Here is a 13,582-nt window from a genome sequence, read left to right on the forward strand (position 1 = left end):
TGGGGCATGTTGGTCGGGGTGGGACTAGTGTAGATGGGGCATGTTGGTCGGGGTGGGACTAGTGTAGATGGGGCATGTTGGTCGGGGTGGGACTAGTGTAGATGGGGCATGTTGGTCGGGGTGGGACTAGTGTAGATGGGGCATGTTGGTCGGGGTGGGACTAGTGTAGATGGGGCATGTTTGGTCGGGGTGGGACTAGTGTAGATGGGGCATGTTGGTCGGGGTGGGACTAGTGTAGATGGGGCTGGTTGGTCGGGGCGGCACTAGTCTAGATGGGGCATGTTAGTCAGGGTGGGACTAGTGTAGATGGGCATGTTGGTCGGGGTGAGACTAGTGTAGATGGGGCATGTTGGTCGGGTGGGGCTAGTGTAGATGGGGCATGTTGGTCGGGGTGGGACTAGTGTAGATGGGGCATGTTGGTCGGGGTGGGACTAGTGTAGATGGGGCATGTTGGTCGGGGTGGGACTAGTGTAGATGGGGCATGTTGGTCGGGGTGGGAACTAGTGTAGATGGGGCATGTTGGTCGGGGTGGGACTAGTGTAGATGGGGCATGTTGGTCGGGGTGGGACTAGTGTAGATGGGGCATGTTGGTCGGGGTGGGACTAGTGTAGATGGGGCATGTTGGTCGGGGTGGGACTAGTGTAGATGGGGCATGTTGGTCGGGGTGGGGCTAGTGTAGATGGGGCATGTTGGTCGGGTGGGACTAGTGTAGATGGGGCATGTTGGTCGGGGTGGGACTAGTGTAGATGGGGCATGTTGGTCGGGGTGGGACTAGTGTAGATGGGGCATGTTGGTCGGGGGTGGACTAGTGTAGATGGGGCATGTTGGTCGGGGTGGGACTAGTGTAGATGGGGCATGTTGGTCGGGTTGGGACTAGTGTAGGTGGGGCATGTTGGTCGGGGTGGGACTAGTGTAGATGGGGCATGTTGGTCGGGGTGGGACTAGTGTAGATGGGGCATGTTGGTCGGGGTGGGACTAGTGTAGATGGGGCATGTTGGTCGGGGTGGGACTAGTGTAGATGGGGCATGTTGGTCGGGGTGGGACTAGTGTAGATGGGGCATGTTGGTCGGGGTGGGACTAGTGTAGATGGGGCATGTTGGTCGGGGGGGGCCTAGTGTAGATGGGGCATGTTGGTCGGGGTGGGACTAGTGTAGATGGGGTTTGTTGGCCGGTGTGGGACTAGTGAAGATGGGGCATGTTTGTCGGGGTGGTGTAGATGGGGCATGTTGGTCGGGGTGGGACTAGTGTAGATGGGGCATGTTGGTCGGGGTGGGACTAGTGTAGATGGGGCATGTTGGTCGGGGTGGGACTAGTGTAGATGGGGCATGTTGGTCGGGGTGGGACTAGTGTAGATGGGGCATGGTGGTCGGGGTGGGATTAGTGTAGATGGGGCATGTTGGTCGGGGTGGGAGTAGTGTAGATGGGGCATGTTGGTCGGGGTGGGACTAGTGTAGCTGGAGAATGTTGGTCAGGTTAGGGGACTAGTGTAGATGGTGGATGTTGGTCGGGGTGGGACTAGTGTAGATGGGGCATGTTGGTCGGGGTGGGACTAGTGTAGTTGGGGGCATGTTGGTCGGGGGGGGACTAGTGTAGATGGGGCATGTTGGTCGGGGTGGGACTAGTGTAGATGGGGCATGTTGGTCGGGGTGGGACTAGTGTAGATGGGGCATGTTGGTCGGGGGGGGACTAGTGTAGATGGGGCATGTTGGTCGGGGTGGGACTAGTGTAGATGGGGCATGTTGTTCGGGGTGGGACTAGTGTAGATGGGGCATGTTGGTCGGGGTGGGACTAGTGTAGATGGGGCATGTTGGTCGGGGTGGGACTAGTGTAGATGGGGCATGTTGGTCGGGGTGGGAGTAGTGTAGATGGGGCATGTTGGTCGGGGTGGGACTAGTGTAGATGGGGCATGTTGGTCGGGGTGGGACTAGTGTAGATGGGGCATGTTGGTCGGGGTGGGACTAGTGTAGATGGGGCATGTTGGTCGGGGGTGGGACTAGTGTAGATGGGGCATGTTGTCGGGGTGGGTGTACTAGTGTAGATGGGGCATGTTGGTCGGGGTGGGGGACTAGTGTAGATGGGGCATGTTGGTCGGGGTGGGACTAGTGTAGATGGGGGCATGTGTTGGTCGGGGGTGGGACTAGTGTAGATGGGGCATGTTGGTCGGGGTGGGACTAGTGTAGATGGGGCATGTTGGTCGGGGTGGGACTAGGGTAAATGGGGCATGTTGGTCGGGGGGGACTAGTGTAGATGGGGCATGTTGGTCGGGGTGGGACTAGTGTAGATGGGGCATGTTGGTCGGGGGGTGGGACTAGTGTAGATGGGGGGCATGTTGGTCGGGGTGGGACTAGTGTAGATGGGGCATGTTGGTCGGGGTGGGACTAGTGTAGATGGGGCATGTTGGTCGGGGTGGGACTAGTGTAGATGGGGCATGTTGGTCTGGGTGGGTAGTGTAGATGGGGCATGTTGGTCTGGGGTGGGACTCGTGTAGATGGGGCATGTTGGTCGGGGTGGGACTAGTGTAGATGGGGCATGTTGGTCGGGGTGGGACTAGTGTAGATGGGGCATGTTGGTCGGGGTGGGACTAGTGTAGATGGGGTGTTGGTCGGGGTGGGACTAGTGTAGATGGGGCATGTTGGTCGGGTGGGGTCAGGGTAGGTGGGGGATGGTCGGGGTGGGACTAGTGTAGATGGGGCATGTTGGTCGGGGTGGGACTAGTGTAGATGGGGCATGTTGGTCGGGGTGGGACTAGTGTAGATGGGGCATGTTGGTCGGGGGTGGGACTAGTGTAGATGGGGCATGTTGGTCGGGGTGGGACTAGTGTAGATGGGGCATGTTGGTCGGGGTGGGACTAGTGTAGATGGGGCATTTCGGTAGGGGTGGGTGGAGTGTAGATGGGGCATGTTGGTCGGGGTGGGGGGACTAGTGTAGATGGGGCATGTTGGTCGGGGTGGACTAGTGTAGATGGGCATGTTGGTCGGGGTGGGACTAGTGTAGATGGGGCATGTTGGTCGGGGTGGGACTAGTGTAGATGGGGCATGTTGGTCGGGGTGGGACTAGTGTAGATGGGGCATGTTGGTCGGGGGGTGGGACTAGTGTAGATGGGGCATGTTGGTCGGGGTGGGACTAGTGTAGATGGGGCATGTGTTGGTCGGGGTGGGGACTAGTGTAGATGGGGGCATGTTGGTCGGGGTGGGTGGGACTAGTGTAGATGGGGCATGTTGGTCGGGGTGGGACTAGTGTAGATGGGGCATGTTGGTCGGGTGGGACTAGTGTAGATGGGGAAAGTTGGTCGAGGTGGGACTAGTGTAGATGGGGCATGTTGGTCGGGTGGGGACTAGTGTAGATGGGGCTTGTTGGTTGGGACTAGGACAAGTGTAGAGGGGGAAATTTGGTCGGGGTGGGACTAGTGTAGATGGGGCATGTTGGTCGGGGGGGGACTAGTGTAGATGGGGCATGTTGGTCGGGGTGGGACTAGTGTAGATGGGCATGTTGGTCGGGGTGGGACTAGTGTAGATGGGGCATGTTGGTCGGGGTGGGACTAGTGTAGATGGGGCATGTTGGTCGGGGTGGGGCTAGTGTAGATGGGGCATGTTGGTCGGGGGGGGACTAGTGTAGATGGGGCATGTTGGTCGGGGGACTAGGACTAGTGTAGATGGGGCATGTTGGTCGGGGGGGGACTAGTGTAGATGGGGCATGTTGGTCGGGGTCGGGGTGGGACTAGTGTAGATGGGGCATGTTGGTCGGGTGGGGGACTCTGTAGATGGGGCATGTTGGTCGGGTTGTGGGACTAGTGTAGATGGGGGCATGTTGGTCGGGGTGGGACTAGTGTAGATGGGGCATGTTGGTCGGGGTGGGACTAGTGTAGATGGGGCATGTTGGTCGGGGTGGGACTAGTGTAGATGGGGCATGTTGGTCGGGTGGGTCTAGTGTAGTTGGGTCATGTTGGTCGGGGTGGGACCAGTGTAGAAGGGGAATGTTAGTCGGGGTGGGACTAGTGTAGATGGGGCATGTTGGACGGGGTGGCACTAGTCGAGATGGGGCATATTGGTCGGGGTGGGACCAGTGTAGATGGGGCAGGTTGGTCGGGGTGGGACTAGTGTAGATGGGGCATGTTGGTCGGGGGGTGGGGACTAGTGTAGATGGGGCATGTTGGTCGGGGTGGGACTAGTGTAGATGGGGCATGTTGGTCGGGGTGGGACTAGTGTAGATGGGCATGTTGTTGGTCGGGGTGGGACTAGTGTAGATGGGGCATGTTGGTCGGGGGGTGGGGACTAGTGTAGATGGGGCATGTTGGTCGGGGTGGGACTAGTGTAGATGGGGTATGTTGGGGGGTGGTGGGACTAGTGTAGATGGGGCATGTTGGTCGGGGTGAGTCTAATATAGATGGGGCATGTTGGTCGGGGTGGGACTTGTGGAGGTGGGGCATGTTGGTCGGGGTGGGACAAGTGTAGGTGTGGCATGTTGGTCGGGGTGGGACTAGTGTAGATGGGGCATGTTGGTCGGGGTGGGGGACTAGTGTAGATGGGGCATGTTGGTCGGGGTGGGACTAGTGTAGATGGGGCATGTTGGTCGGGGTGGGACTAGTGTAGATGGGGCATGTTGGTCGGGGTGGGACTAGTGTAGATGGGGCATGTTGGTCGGGGTGGGGGACTAGTGTAGATGGGGCATGTTGTCGGGGTGGGACTAGTGTAGATGGGGCATGTTGGTCGGGGTGGGGACTAGTGTAGATGGGGCATGTTGGTCGGGGTGGGACTAGTGTAGATGGGGCATGTTGGTCGGGGTGGGACTAGTGTAGATGGGGCATGTTGGTCGGGGTGGGGACTAGTGTAGATGGGGCATGTTGGTCGGGGTGGGACTAGTGTAGATGGGGCATGTTGGTCGGGGTGGGACTAGTGTAGATGGGGCATGGTTGGTCGGGGTGGGACTAGGGTAGAGGGGCCGTGTTGGTCGGGGTGGGACTAGTGTAGATGGGGCATGTTGGTCGGGGTGGGACTAGTGTGTAGATGGGGCATGTTGGTCGGGGTGGGACTAGTGTAGATGGGGCATGTTGGTCGGGGTGGGACTAGTGTAGATGGGGCATGTTGGTCGGGGTGGGGACTAGTGTAGATGGGGCATGTTGGTCGGGGGGTGGGACTAGGGTAGATGGGTCATGTTGGTCGGGGTGGGACTAGTGTAGATGGGGCATGTTGGTCGGGGGGGGACTGGTGTAGCTGGGGCATGTTGGTCGGGGGGGGGGGGGTAGTAGTGTAGATGGGGCATGTTGGTCGGGGTGGGGCTGTAGTGGGGCATGTTTGGTCGGGGTGGGGCATGTTGGGGCATGGGGGGTGGGACTAGTGTAGATGGGGCATGTTGGTCGGGGTGGGACTAGTGTAGATGGGGCATGTTGGTCGGGGTGGGACTAGTATAGATGGGTCATGTTGGTCGGGGTGGGACTAGTGTAGATGGGGCATGTTGGTCGGGGTGGGACTAGTGTAGATGGGCATGTTGGTCGGGGTGGGACTAGTGTAGATGGGGCGTGTTGGTCGGGGTGGGGCTAGTGTAGATGGGGCATGTTGGTCGGGGTGGGACTAGTGTAGATGGGGCATGTTGGTCGGGGTGGGACTAGTGTAGATGGGGCATGTGGGTCGGGGTTGGGACTAGTGTAGATGGGGCATGTCGGTCGGGGTGGGACTAGTGTAGATGGGGCATGTTGGTCGGGGTGGGACTAGTGTAGATGGGGCATGTTGGTCGGGGTGGGGGACTAGTGTAGATGGGGCATGTTGGTCGGGGTGGGACTAGTGTAGATGGGGCATGTTGGTCGGGGGGGGACGAGGGGAGATGGGGCTTGTTGTTCGGGGTGGGACTAGTGTAGATGGGGCATGTTGGTCGGGGTGGGACTAGTGTAGATGGGGCATGTTGGTCGGTGTGGGACTAGTGTAGATGGGGCATGTTGGTCGGGGTGGGACTAGTGTAGATGGGGCATGTTGGTGGGGGTGGGACTAGTGTAGATGGGCATGTTGGTCGGGGTGGGACTAGTGTAGATGGGGCATGTTGGTCGGGGTGGGACTAGTGTAGATGGGGCATGTTGGTCGGGGTGGGACTAGTGTGTAGATGGGGCATGTTGGTCGGGGTGGGACTAGTGTAGATGGGGCATGTTGGTCGGGGTGGGACTAATGTAGATGGGGCATGTTGGTCGGGATGGGACTAGTGTAAATGGGGCATGGTGGACGGGGGGGGACTAGTGTAGAAAGGGCATGTTGGGCGGGGTGGGACTAGTGTAGATGGGGCATGGTGGTCGGGGTGGGACTAGTGTAGATGGGGCATGTTGGTCGGGGTGGGACTAGTGTAGATGGGGCATGTTGGTCGGGGGTGGGACTAGTGTAGATGGGGCATGTTGGTCGGGGTGGGACTAGTGTAGATGGGGCATGTTGGTCGCGGTGGGACTAGTGTAGATGGGGCATGTTGGTCGGGGTGGGACTAGTGTAGATGGGGCATGTTGGTCGGGGTGGGACTAGTGTAGATGGGGCATGTTGGTCGGGGTGGGACTAGTGTAGATGGGGCATGTTGGTCGGGGTGGGGGGCTAGTGTAGATGGGGCATGTTGGTCGGGGTGGGAAGAGTGTAGATGGGGCATGTTGGTCGGGGTGGGACTAGTGTAGATGGGGCATGTTGGTCGGGGGTGGGGCTAGTGTAGATGGGGCATGTTGGTCGGGGTGGGACTAGTGTAGATGGGGCATGTTGGTCGGGGTGGGACAAGTGTAGATGGGGCATGTTGGTCGGGGGGGGGGACTAGTGTAGATGGGGCATGTTGGTCGGGGTGGGGGACTAGTGTAGATGGGGCATGTTGGTCGGGGTGGGACTAGTGTAGATGGGGCATGTTGGTCGGGGTGGGACTAGTGTAGATGGGACATGTTGGTCGGGGTGGGACTAGTGTAGATGGGGCATGTTGGTCGGGGTGGGACTAGTGTAGATGGGGCATGTTGGTCGGGGTGGGGGACTAGTGTAGATGGGGCATGTTGGTCGGGGTGGGCCTAGGGTAGGTGGGGCAGGTTGGTCGGGGTGGGAATAGGGTGGGGGGGGCCGGCGGGTCGGGGGGGGGCGAGGGGAGAGGGGGGAGGTGGGTCGGGGTGGGAGGAGGGTGGGGGGGGCAGGCGGGTCGGGGGGGGGGGGGTGGGGACTAGTGTAGATGGGGCATGTTGGTCGGGGTGGGGACTAGTGTAGATGGGGCATGTTGGTCGGGGTGGGACTAGTGTAGATGGGGCATGTTGGTCGGGGTGGGGCTAGTGTAGATGGGCATGTTGGTCGGGGGGGACTAGGGCATGTTGGTCGGGGTGGGGGCATGTTTGGTCGGGGTGGGACTAGTGTAGATGGGGCATGTTGGTCGGGGTGGGACTAGTGTAGATGGGGCATGTTGGTCGGGGTGGGACTAGTGTAGATGGGGTATGTTGGTTGGGGTGGGACTGGTGAAGATGGGCATGTTGGTCGGGGTGAGACTAGTGTAGATGGGGTGTTGGTCGGGGTGGGACTAGTGTAGATGGGGCATGTTGGTCGGGGTGGGACTAGTGTAGATGGGGCATGTTGGTCGGGGTGGGACTAGTGTAGATGGGGCATGTTGGTCGGGGGGGGACTAGTGTAGATGGGGCATGTTGGTCGGGTGGGACTAGTGTAGATGGGGCATGTTGGTCGGGGTGGGACTAGTGTAGATGGGGCATGTTGGTCGGGTGGGATTAGTGTAGATGGGGCATGTTGGTCGGGGTGGGACTAGTGTAGATGGGGCATGTGGTTGGTCGGGGTGGGACTAGTGTAGATGGGGCATGTTGGTCGGGGTGGGACTAGTGTAGATGGGGTATGTTGGTCGGGGTGGGACTAGTGTAGATGGGGCATGTTGGTCGGGGTGGGACTAGTGTAGATGGGGCATGTTGGTCGGGGTGGGGACTAGTGTAGATGGGGCATGTTGGTCGGGGTGGGACTAGTGTAGATGGGGCATGTTGGTCGGGGTGGGACTAGTGTAGATGGGGCATGTTGGTCGGGGTGGGGACTAGTGTCGATGGGCATGTGGTCACAGGCCTAGTGTAGATGGGGGCATGTTGGTCGGGGTGTGGGGCTAGTGTAGATGGGGCATGTTGGTCGGGGTGGGACTGGTGTAGTTGGGGCATGTTGTTCGGGGTGGGACTAGTGTAGATGGGGTATGTTGGTTGGGGTGGGACTGGTGAAGATGGGCATGTTGGTCGGGGTGGGACTAGTGTAGATGGGGCAATTGGTTTCCCAAGGGCTCTGTAGATGGGGCATGTTGGTCTTGGTGGTAATTAGATGGGGCGTTGGTCATGGTCATATAACGTCAATAACATCAATGGCCTGGATCCATGCAGTATGATTCTACAACATAAGGCCCTGTCCCACAATGCGAGTTTACCCAAGAGCTCTCCCGAGTTAAAAAAAACTTGTGGTAAATACGTAGAATGTACGTAGCGGGAGCTCGTGGATGTCTCGTAGCGGCTCGTAACGCTAACGGCAGGTACTCGGGAAACGCGGAAACTCATGAAGTTTGTCAACAGGGTGAAAAATTTCCAAGAGTAAGAAAAATACTGGTGATGAGGCACCACGAGTTTGATTTTTTTAAACTCGGGAGAGCTCTTGGGGAAATTCGCATCGTGGGACAGGAGCTGAAATGACTGAGCGGCCCCTGTTCGTAACAGAGACGAGACTTAAAGTTCATGCCGTTGATATGTAATGTACATCCAGCATACCTGGGTTAAACAATGGGGCAAAGTAACTGTCTACAAATCCGTGCCAACCAGCGATCCCCGCACACTTACACTATTCTACACACACTAGGGACAATTCACAATTATACCGAGCCCATTAACCTGCAAACCCACATGTCTATGGAATGTGGGAGGAAACCGCAGCGGCACTGAGCCGCCCCTTGGTTCAGAGGTCAAAGCACAAGCAACTCAGGCACATGGAACAGGCCCTTCGACACACCATGCCTTCACCAACAAAATGCCTTCACCTTCCTGCACATTATTATCACGTGTACTGAGGTACAGTGAAAAGCTTCATTTAGTAAGCGATCCAAACAGCACAGATATACCATCGATAGTCCACTGATCCGAGAGGCGAAGATACGCAGTTCAATTAAATGAACCGTATCTATCCGTTTCCTGCAGGTACACGTGCCTTTCCAAAAGCCTCTTCAACGCCCCTATCATATCTGCCTCCACCACCCCCCTTGGCAGCACGTTCCAGGCACCCACCACCCTCTGTGTAACAAAACGTACCCCGCTCATTTATAAACTTTTAAGACATTCCTTAAAACCTACCTCTTTGACTGGTCTTACAATTCTATGCATGATAGGCTGTGTTTCAAACTTTGTTTGATAATGGTCTTACAAAGCACCTTTGGTCATTTATAATTGCATTAATAATGCAGTTTGATCACACGTTGTGGTGACAATATACAATGCAGCTGTGTTTTTGAACCATGCACTAGATGGCACTAAACTACCTTGGGCACAAATACATGACTGTATGAAGCCTGGTGACTTTTATTGCTATTTAATTTATTTTTATTATTCTTCCCCGGATATTTGTCTCAATATGGATGCCTAGCAGCCAGTAAATGTGTAAGTAATTTTGGGCTTACAGTAATACCCATTAATCCTGATAGTCGTGGATTAAAATTTTTATTTGTCTTGGAAGATTTAGACAATAGACAATGGTCAATGGTCAAAATCTCCTGCCTTCTCCCCATATCCCCTGACTCCACTACCTTTAAGAGCTCTATCTAGTTCTCTCTTGAAAGTATCCAGAGAACCTGCCTCCACCGCCCTCTGAGGCAGATAATTCCACAGACTCACAACTCTCTGTGAGAAAAAGTGTTTCCTCGTCTCCGTTCTAAATGTACAAGCCCAGCCGCTCCATTCTCTCAGCAGATGACAGTCCCGTCATCCCGGGAATTAACCTTGTAATTTACTGCTCTGCATTGGCACTTCTGAAAAAATATGACATCAAATGGCAAAGAGGTAGAGGCAGAGCCGTGAGGTAGAGGCAGAGATCCGGGTTCGATCCTGACTCCGGGCGCTGTTCATATGGAGTTTGTACGTTCTCCCTGTGACTGTGGGTTTTCTCCGGGTGCTCCGGTTTCCTCCCACACTGCAAAGACACGCAGGTTTGTAGGTTAATTGGCTTGTGTAAATTGCAAACTGTCCCGAGTGTGTAGAATAGTGCTAGTGTAGGGGATGATCGCAGGTCGGCGTGGACTCGATGGGCTGAAGGGTCTGTTTCCGTGCTGTTTCTCTAAAGTCTAAACTGTATGCAGAATTTAATTCAGTTTCGAGATACACCGTGGGGAAAAGACCCTTTGACCTGATGAGTCTGCGCTGACCATCGATCACCCTGTACACTAGCTCTATCCGACACATGGGGGCAATTAATCGACAAACCTACACGCCTTGTCTTGGGAATGTGGGAGGAAACCGGAGCACCCGGAGAAAACACACATGGTGATGGAGAGAAGGTACAAACTGCGTGCAGACAGCAGCACCAGTAGCCAGGATGGAACCCGGGTCTCAGGCACTGTGAGGCAGCAACTCTACCGCTGCACCTCACTGCATATTCCACATAACTAGTTCAAACCTCTCGGCCGTCCGTTCCAATATATTTTATTATGAAACAGGCAAAGAATACTCTTCAATATTGTTTTTGTTCCATACATATAGATTAAATGCATTCTCTGCCATTAAATGGCATCTGGATTTCATGTAAAGGTCACCACTGCAGCGCTATTTAAAATCTGACTTCTGTGTCCAATGATTAAAAAAAAACCTTGTTAAAAGCATAAAAGAGATTAGTTAGGGTTGAGACGGCACATCAAATTTAGTTCATGTTCATACGTTATAAGAACAGAATAGGCCATTCGGCCCATCAAGTCTACTCTGCCGTTCAATCATGGCTGATCTATCTCTTTCTCTCAACCCCATTCTCCTGCCTTCTCCCCATAACCCCTGACACCCGTACTAATCAATAATCTCTCTAATCCAGCCTTAAATATATCCACTGACGGCCTCCACAGCCGTCTGTAGCAAAGAATTCCACAGATTCACCACCCTCTGACTAAAGGAATTCCTCCTCATCTCCTTCCTAAAGGAACGTCCTTTAATTCTGAGGCTGTGACCTCTGGTTCTGGACTCTCCCACTGTTTTGTACTGTGTCACCACTACCCTGGAGAATTCATTTCTGCCAGATTTATAATGAGATGTGGACAATATGTTGATGTTGATGATATCATAGGTCGCCCACACAGCCCATTGGAGCAGATAACTGCTACAACTAGTCAGGCCAATACCTTCAGCTGCCATAGTTGTTAATATTCCTTCCTCAGTAAAGAGCTGTGTTTTATCGACACATAATATGTGGGCATCACTGTGGCTGCACAGTGGTAGAGTTGCTGCCTCACAGCGCCATGGACCCATGTACCATCCTGACCACGGGTGCTGTCCGTACATAGTTTGTACGTTCTCCCCGTGACCTGTGGGGGTTTCCCCCGGGCGCTCCGGTTTCCTCCCACACTCCAAAGATGTACAGGTTTTTGGGCTAATAGGCTTGGGGGAGTCCAATTTTGGGGGAGTCCAGAACCAGGGGCCACAGTTTAAGAATAAGGGGTAAGCCATTTAGAACGGAGATGAGGAAACACTTTTTTACACGGGAAGTTGAGAGTCTGTGGAATTCTCTGCCTGAGAGGGCGGTGGATGCTTTCAAGAGAGAGTTAGATAGGGCTCTTAGCGATAGCGGAGTTAAGGGATAAGGAGAGGAGGCAGGAACAGGGTACTGATTGTGGATGATCAGCCATGACCACATTGAATGGCGGTGCTGGTTCGAAGGGCCGAATGGCCTCCTCCTGCACCTATTGTCTATTGTCTATTTGTACAACTGTGAATTGTCTCTAGTGTGTGTAGGATAGTGTTAGTGTACGGGGATCGCTGGTCGGTGGGGACTTGGTGGACAGAAGGGCCTGTTTCCATGTTGTATCTCTAAACTAAACTAAACAATGAAGCAAGCTGGTGAGAGAGAGAATTCCAAGGGTTCACCACGATCCAAGTGAAGGAACTTTGATTCCATGCGACATAACTCATTACTTGATCTCATTACTAGATTGGATGCACGGAGTCTTTTACCCAGAGTAGGGGAATCGAGGACCAGAGAACGTAGGTTTAAGCTGAAGGGGAAAAGATTTAATAGGTATCCGAGGGGTAACCTTTTCACACAGAGGGTAGTGGGTGTATGGAACAAGCTGCCAGAGGAGGTAGTTGAGGCTGGGACTATCCCAGTTAGACAGGTACATGGATAGGACAGGTTTGGAGCGTTATGGACCAAGCGCAGGCAGGTGGAACTAGGACAGCTGGGATATTGTTGGCCAGTGTGGGTGAGTTGGGCCGAAGGGCCTGTTTCCACATTGTTTCAGAAAGAACTGCAGATGCTGGAAAAATGGAAGGTAGACAAAAAGCTGGAGAAACTCAGCGGGTGAGGCAGCATCTTTGACACGAAGGAATGGGTGACGTTTTGGGTGGAGACTGAGTTTGAAGAAGGGTCTCGACCCGAAACGTCACCCATTGTTACCACACTGTATCACTCTATGACTCTCTGTTACTAGCTTGCTAATCTAAACTAAAGTGTAGATGGTATCGATGAGTAATTTTCCTTTTGTTACGCCTGAAGGCTGCAGTGCAAGATGGGCCGACGGAGGGGCATTACATGGACAAAGTGCAGTCGTACAACGAGCAAATTGACGACCTGCGGAAAAAGACGGAGGAGGCAGCGTTGAGCTTGGAGCAGTGCGCCAGCGAGTGTCACCAGGTCGTGATGTACCAACACTCTCTGGAGGACGAGCTGGAGCGTTACAAGCGATTTGTGTCCGATGACGATTATCGGTAGGCTCCAAGGATTATTACCGTTCCAATGCTCCAGAGTTAGCGAAAGGTTCCTTCTAAATTGCAGTCGTACGGTGACATAGCCAGCGAGATGCCCATTGTACATAGACACAAAAAGCTGCAGGAGCTCGGCACAAAATTAACGCACGTATCTGAGTTACGGCACCAAGATTTGTGTTGCCTGCAGTGGTCTATTAGACTATACATTGCTGATGGAAGTGGGGACAATTTCTACAATTGAAACACAATTAGAACTTCCAGATGCATAGGAAGGAACAGCAGATGCTGGTTTAAACCTAAGATAAACACAAAAAGCTAGAGTAACTCAGTGGGCCAGACAGCATCTCTGGAGAGAAGGAACAGGTGATGTTTCGAGTCGAGACCCTTCTTCAGACTGAGAGTCGGGGGAGAGGGAGTCTAGAGACATGGAAGGGTAAGATGTGAAAAGGACATCAAAGCAGATGTGGCTAAGGAAATGAAGAATGTTTCTTTGTTAGCTGAGGGGAATGTGACAAGCGGCATACAGTCGGTAATATTTAATCAGGAGAGTAGAACGTCGGAGAACTAGGATGGGGGAAGGATGGATGGAGAGGGAAAGCCAGGGTTACTTGAGGTTAGAAATATCATAACTCATGCCTCTGGGGTGTAAACTACCCAACTGACTATGAGGTGCTG

General features: G+C 54.4%; 1 protein-coding gene across 2 annotated transcripts in view; it reads left to right on the forward strand.

The window, feature by feature from the left end:
• The window catches only part of LOC129695069 (filensin), an 86,550-nt gene that overhangs the window by 68,741 nt on the left and 4,227 nt on the right, over window positions 1-13,582 (forward strand). For both annotated transcript variants that reach the window (XM_055631824.1, XM_055631823.1), the window contains exon 5: window positions 12,696-12,907. In XM_055631824.1, the coding sequence (XP_055487799.1) occupies window positions 12,696-12,907 (212 nt within the window). The remainder of the gene's footprint in view (window positions 1-12,695; window positions 12,908-13,582) is intronic.

Source organism: Leucoraja erinacea, unplaced genomic scaffold, assembly GCF_028641065.1.
Source record: "Leucoraja erinacea ecotype New England unplaced genomic scaffold, Leri_hhj_1 Leri_92S, whole genome shotgun sequence".
NCBI lineage: Eukaryota > Metazoa > Chordata > Chondrichthyes > Rajiformes > Rajidae > Leucoraja > Leucoraja erinaceus.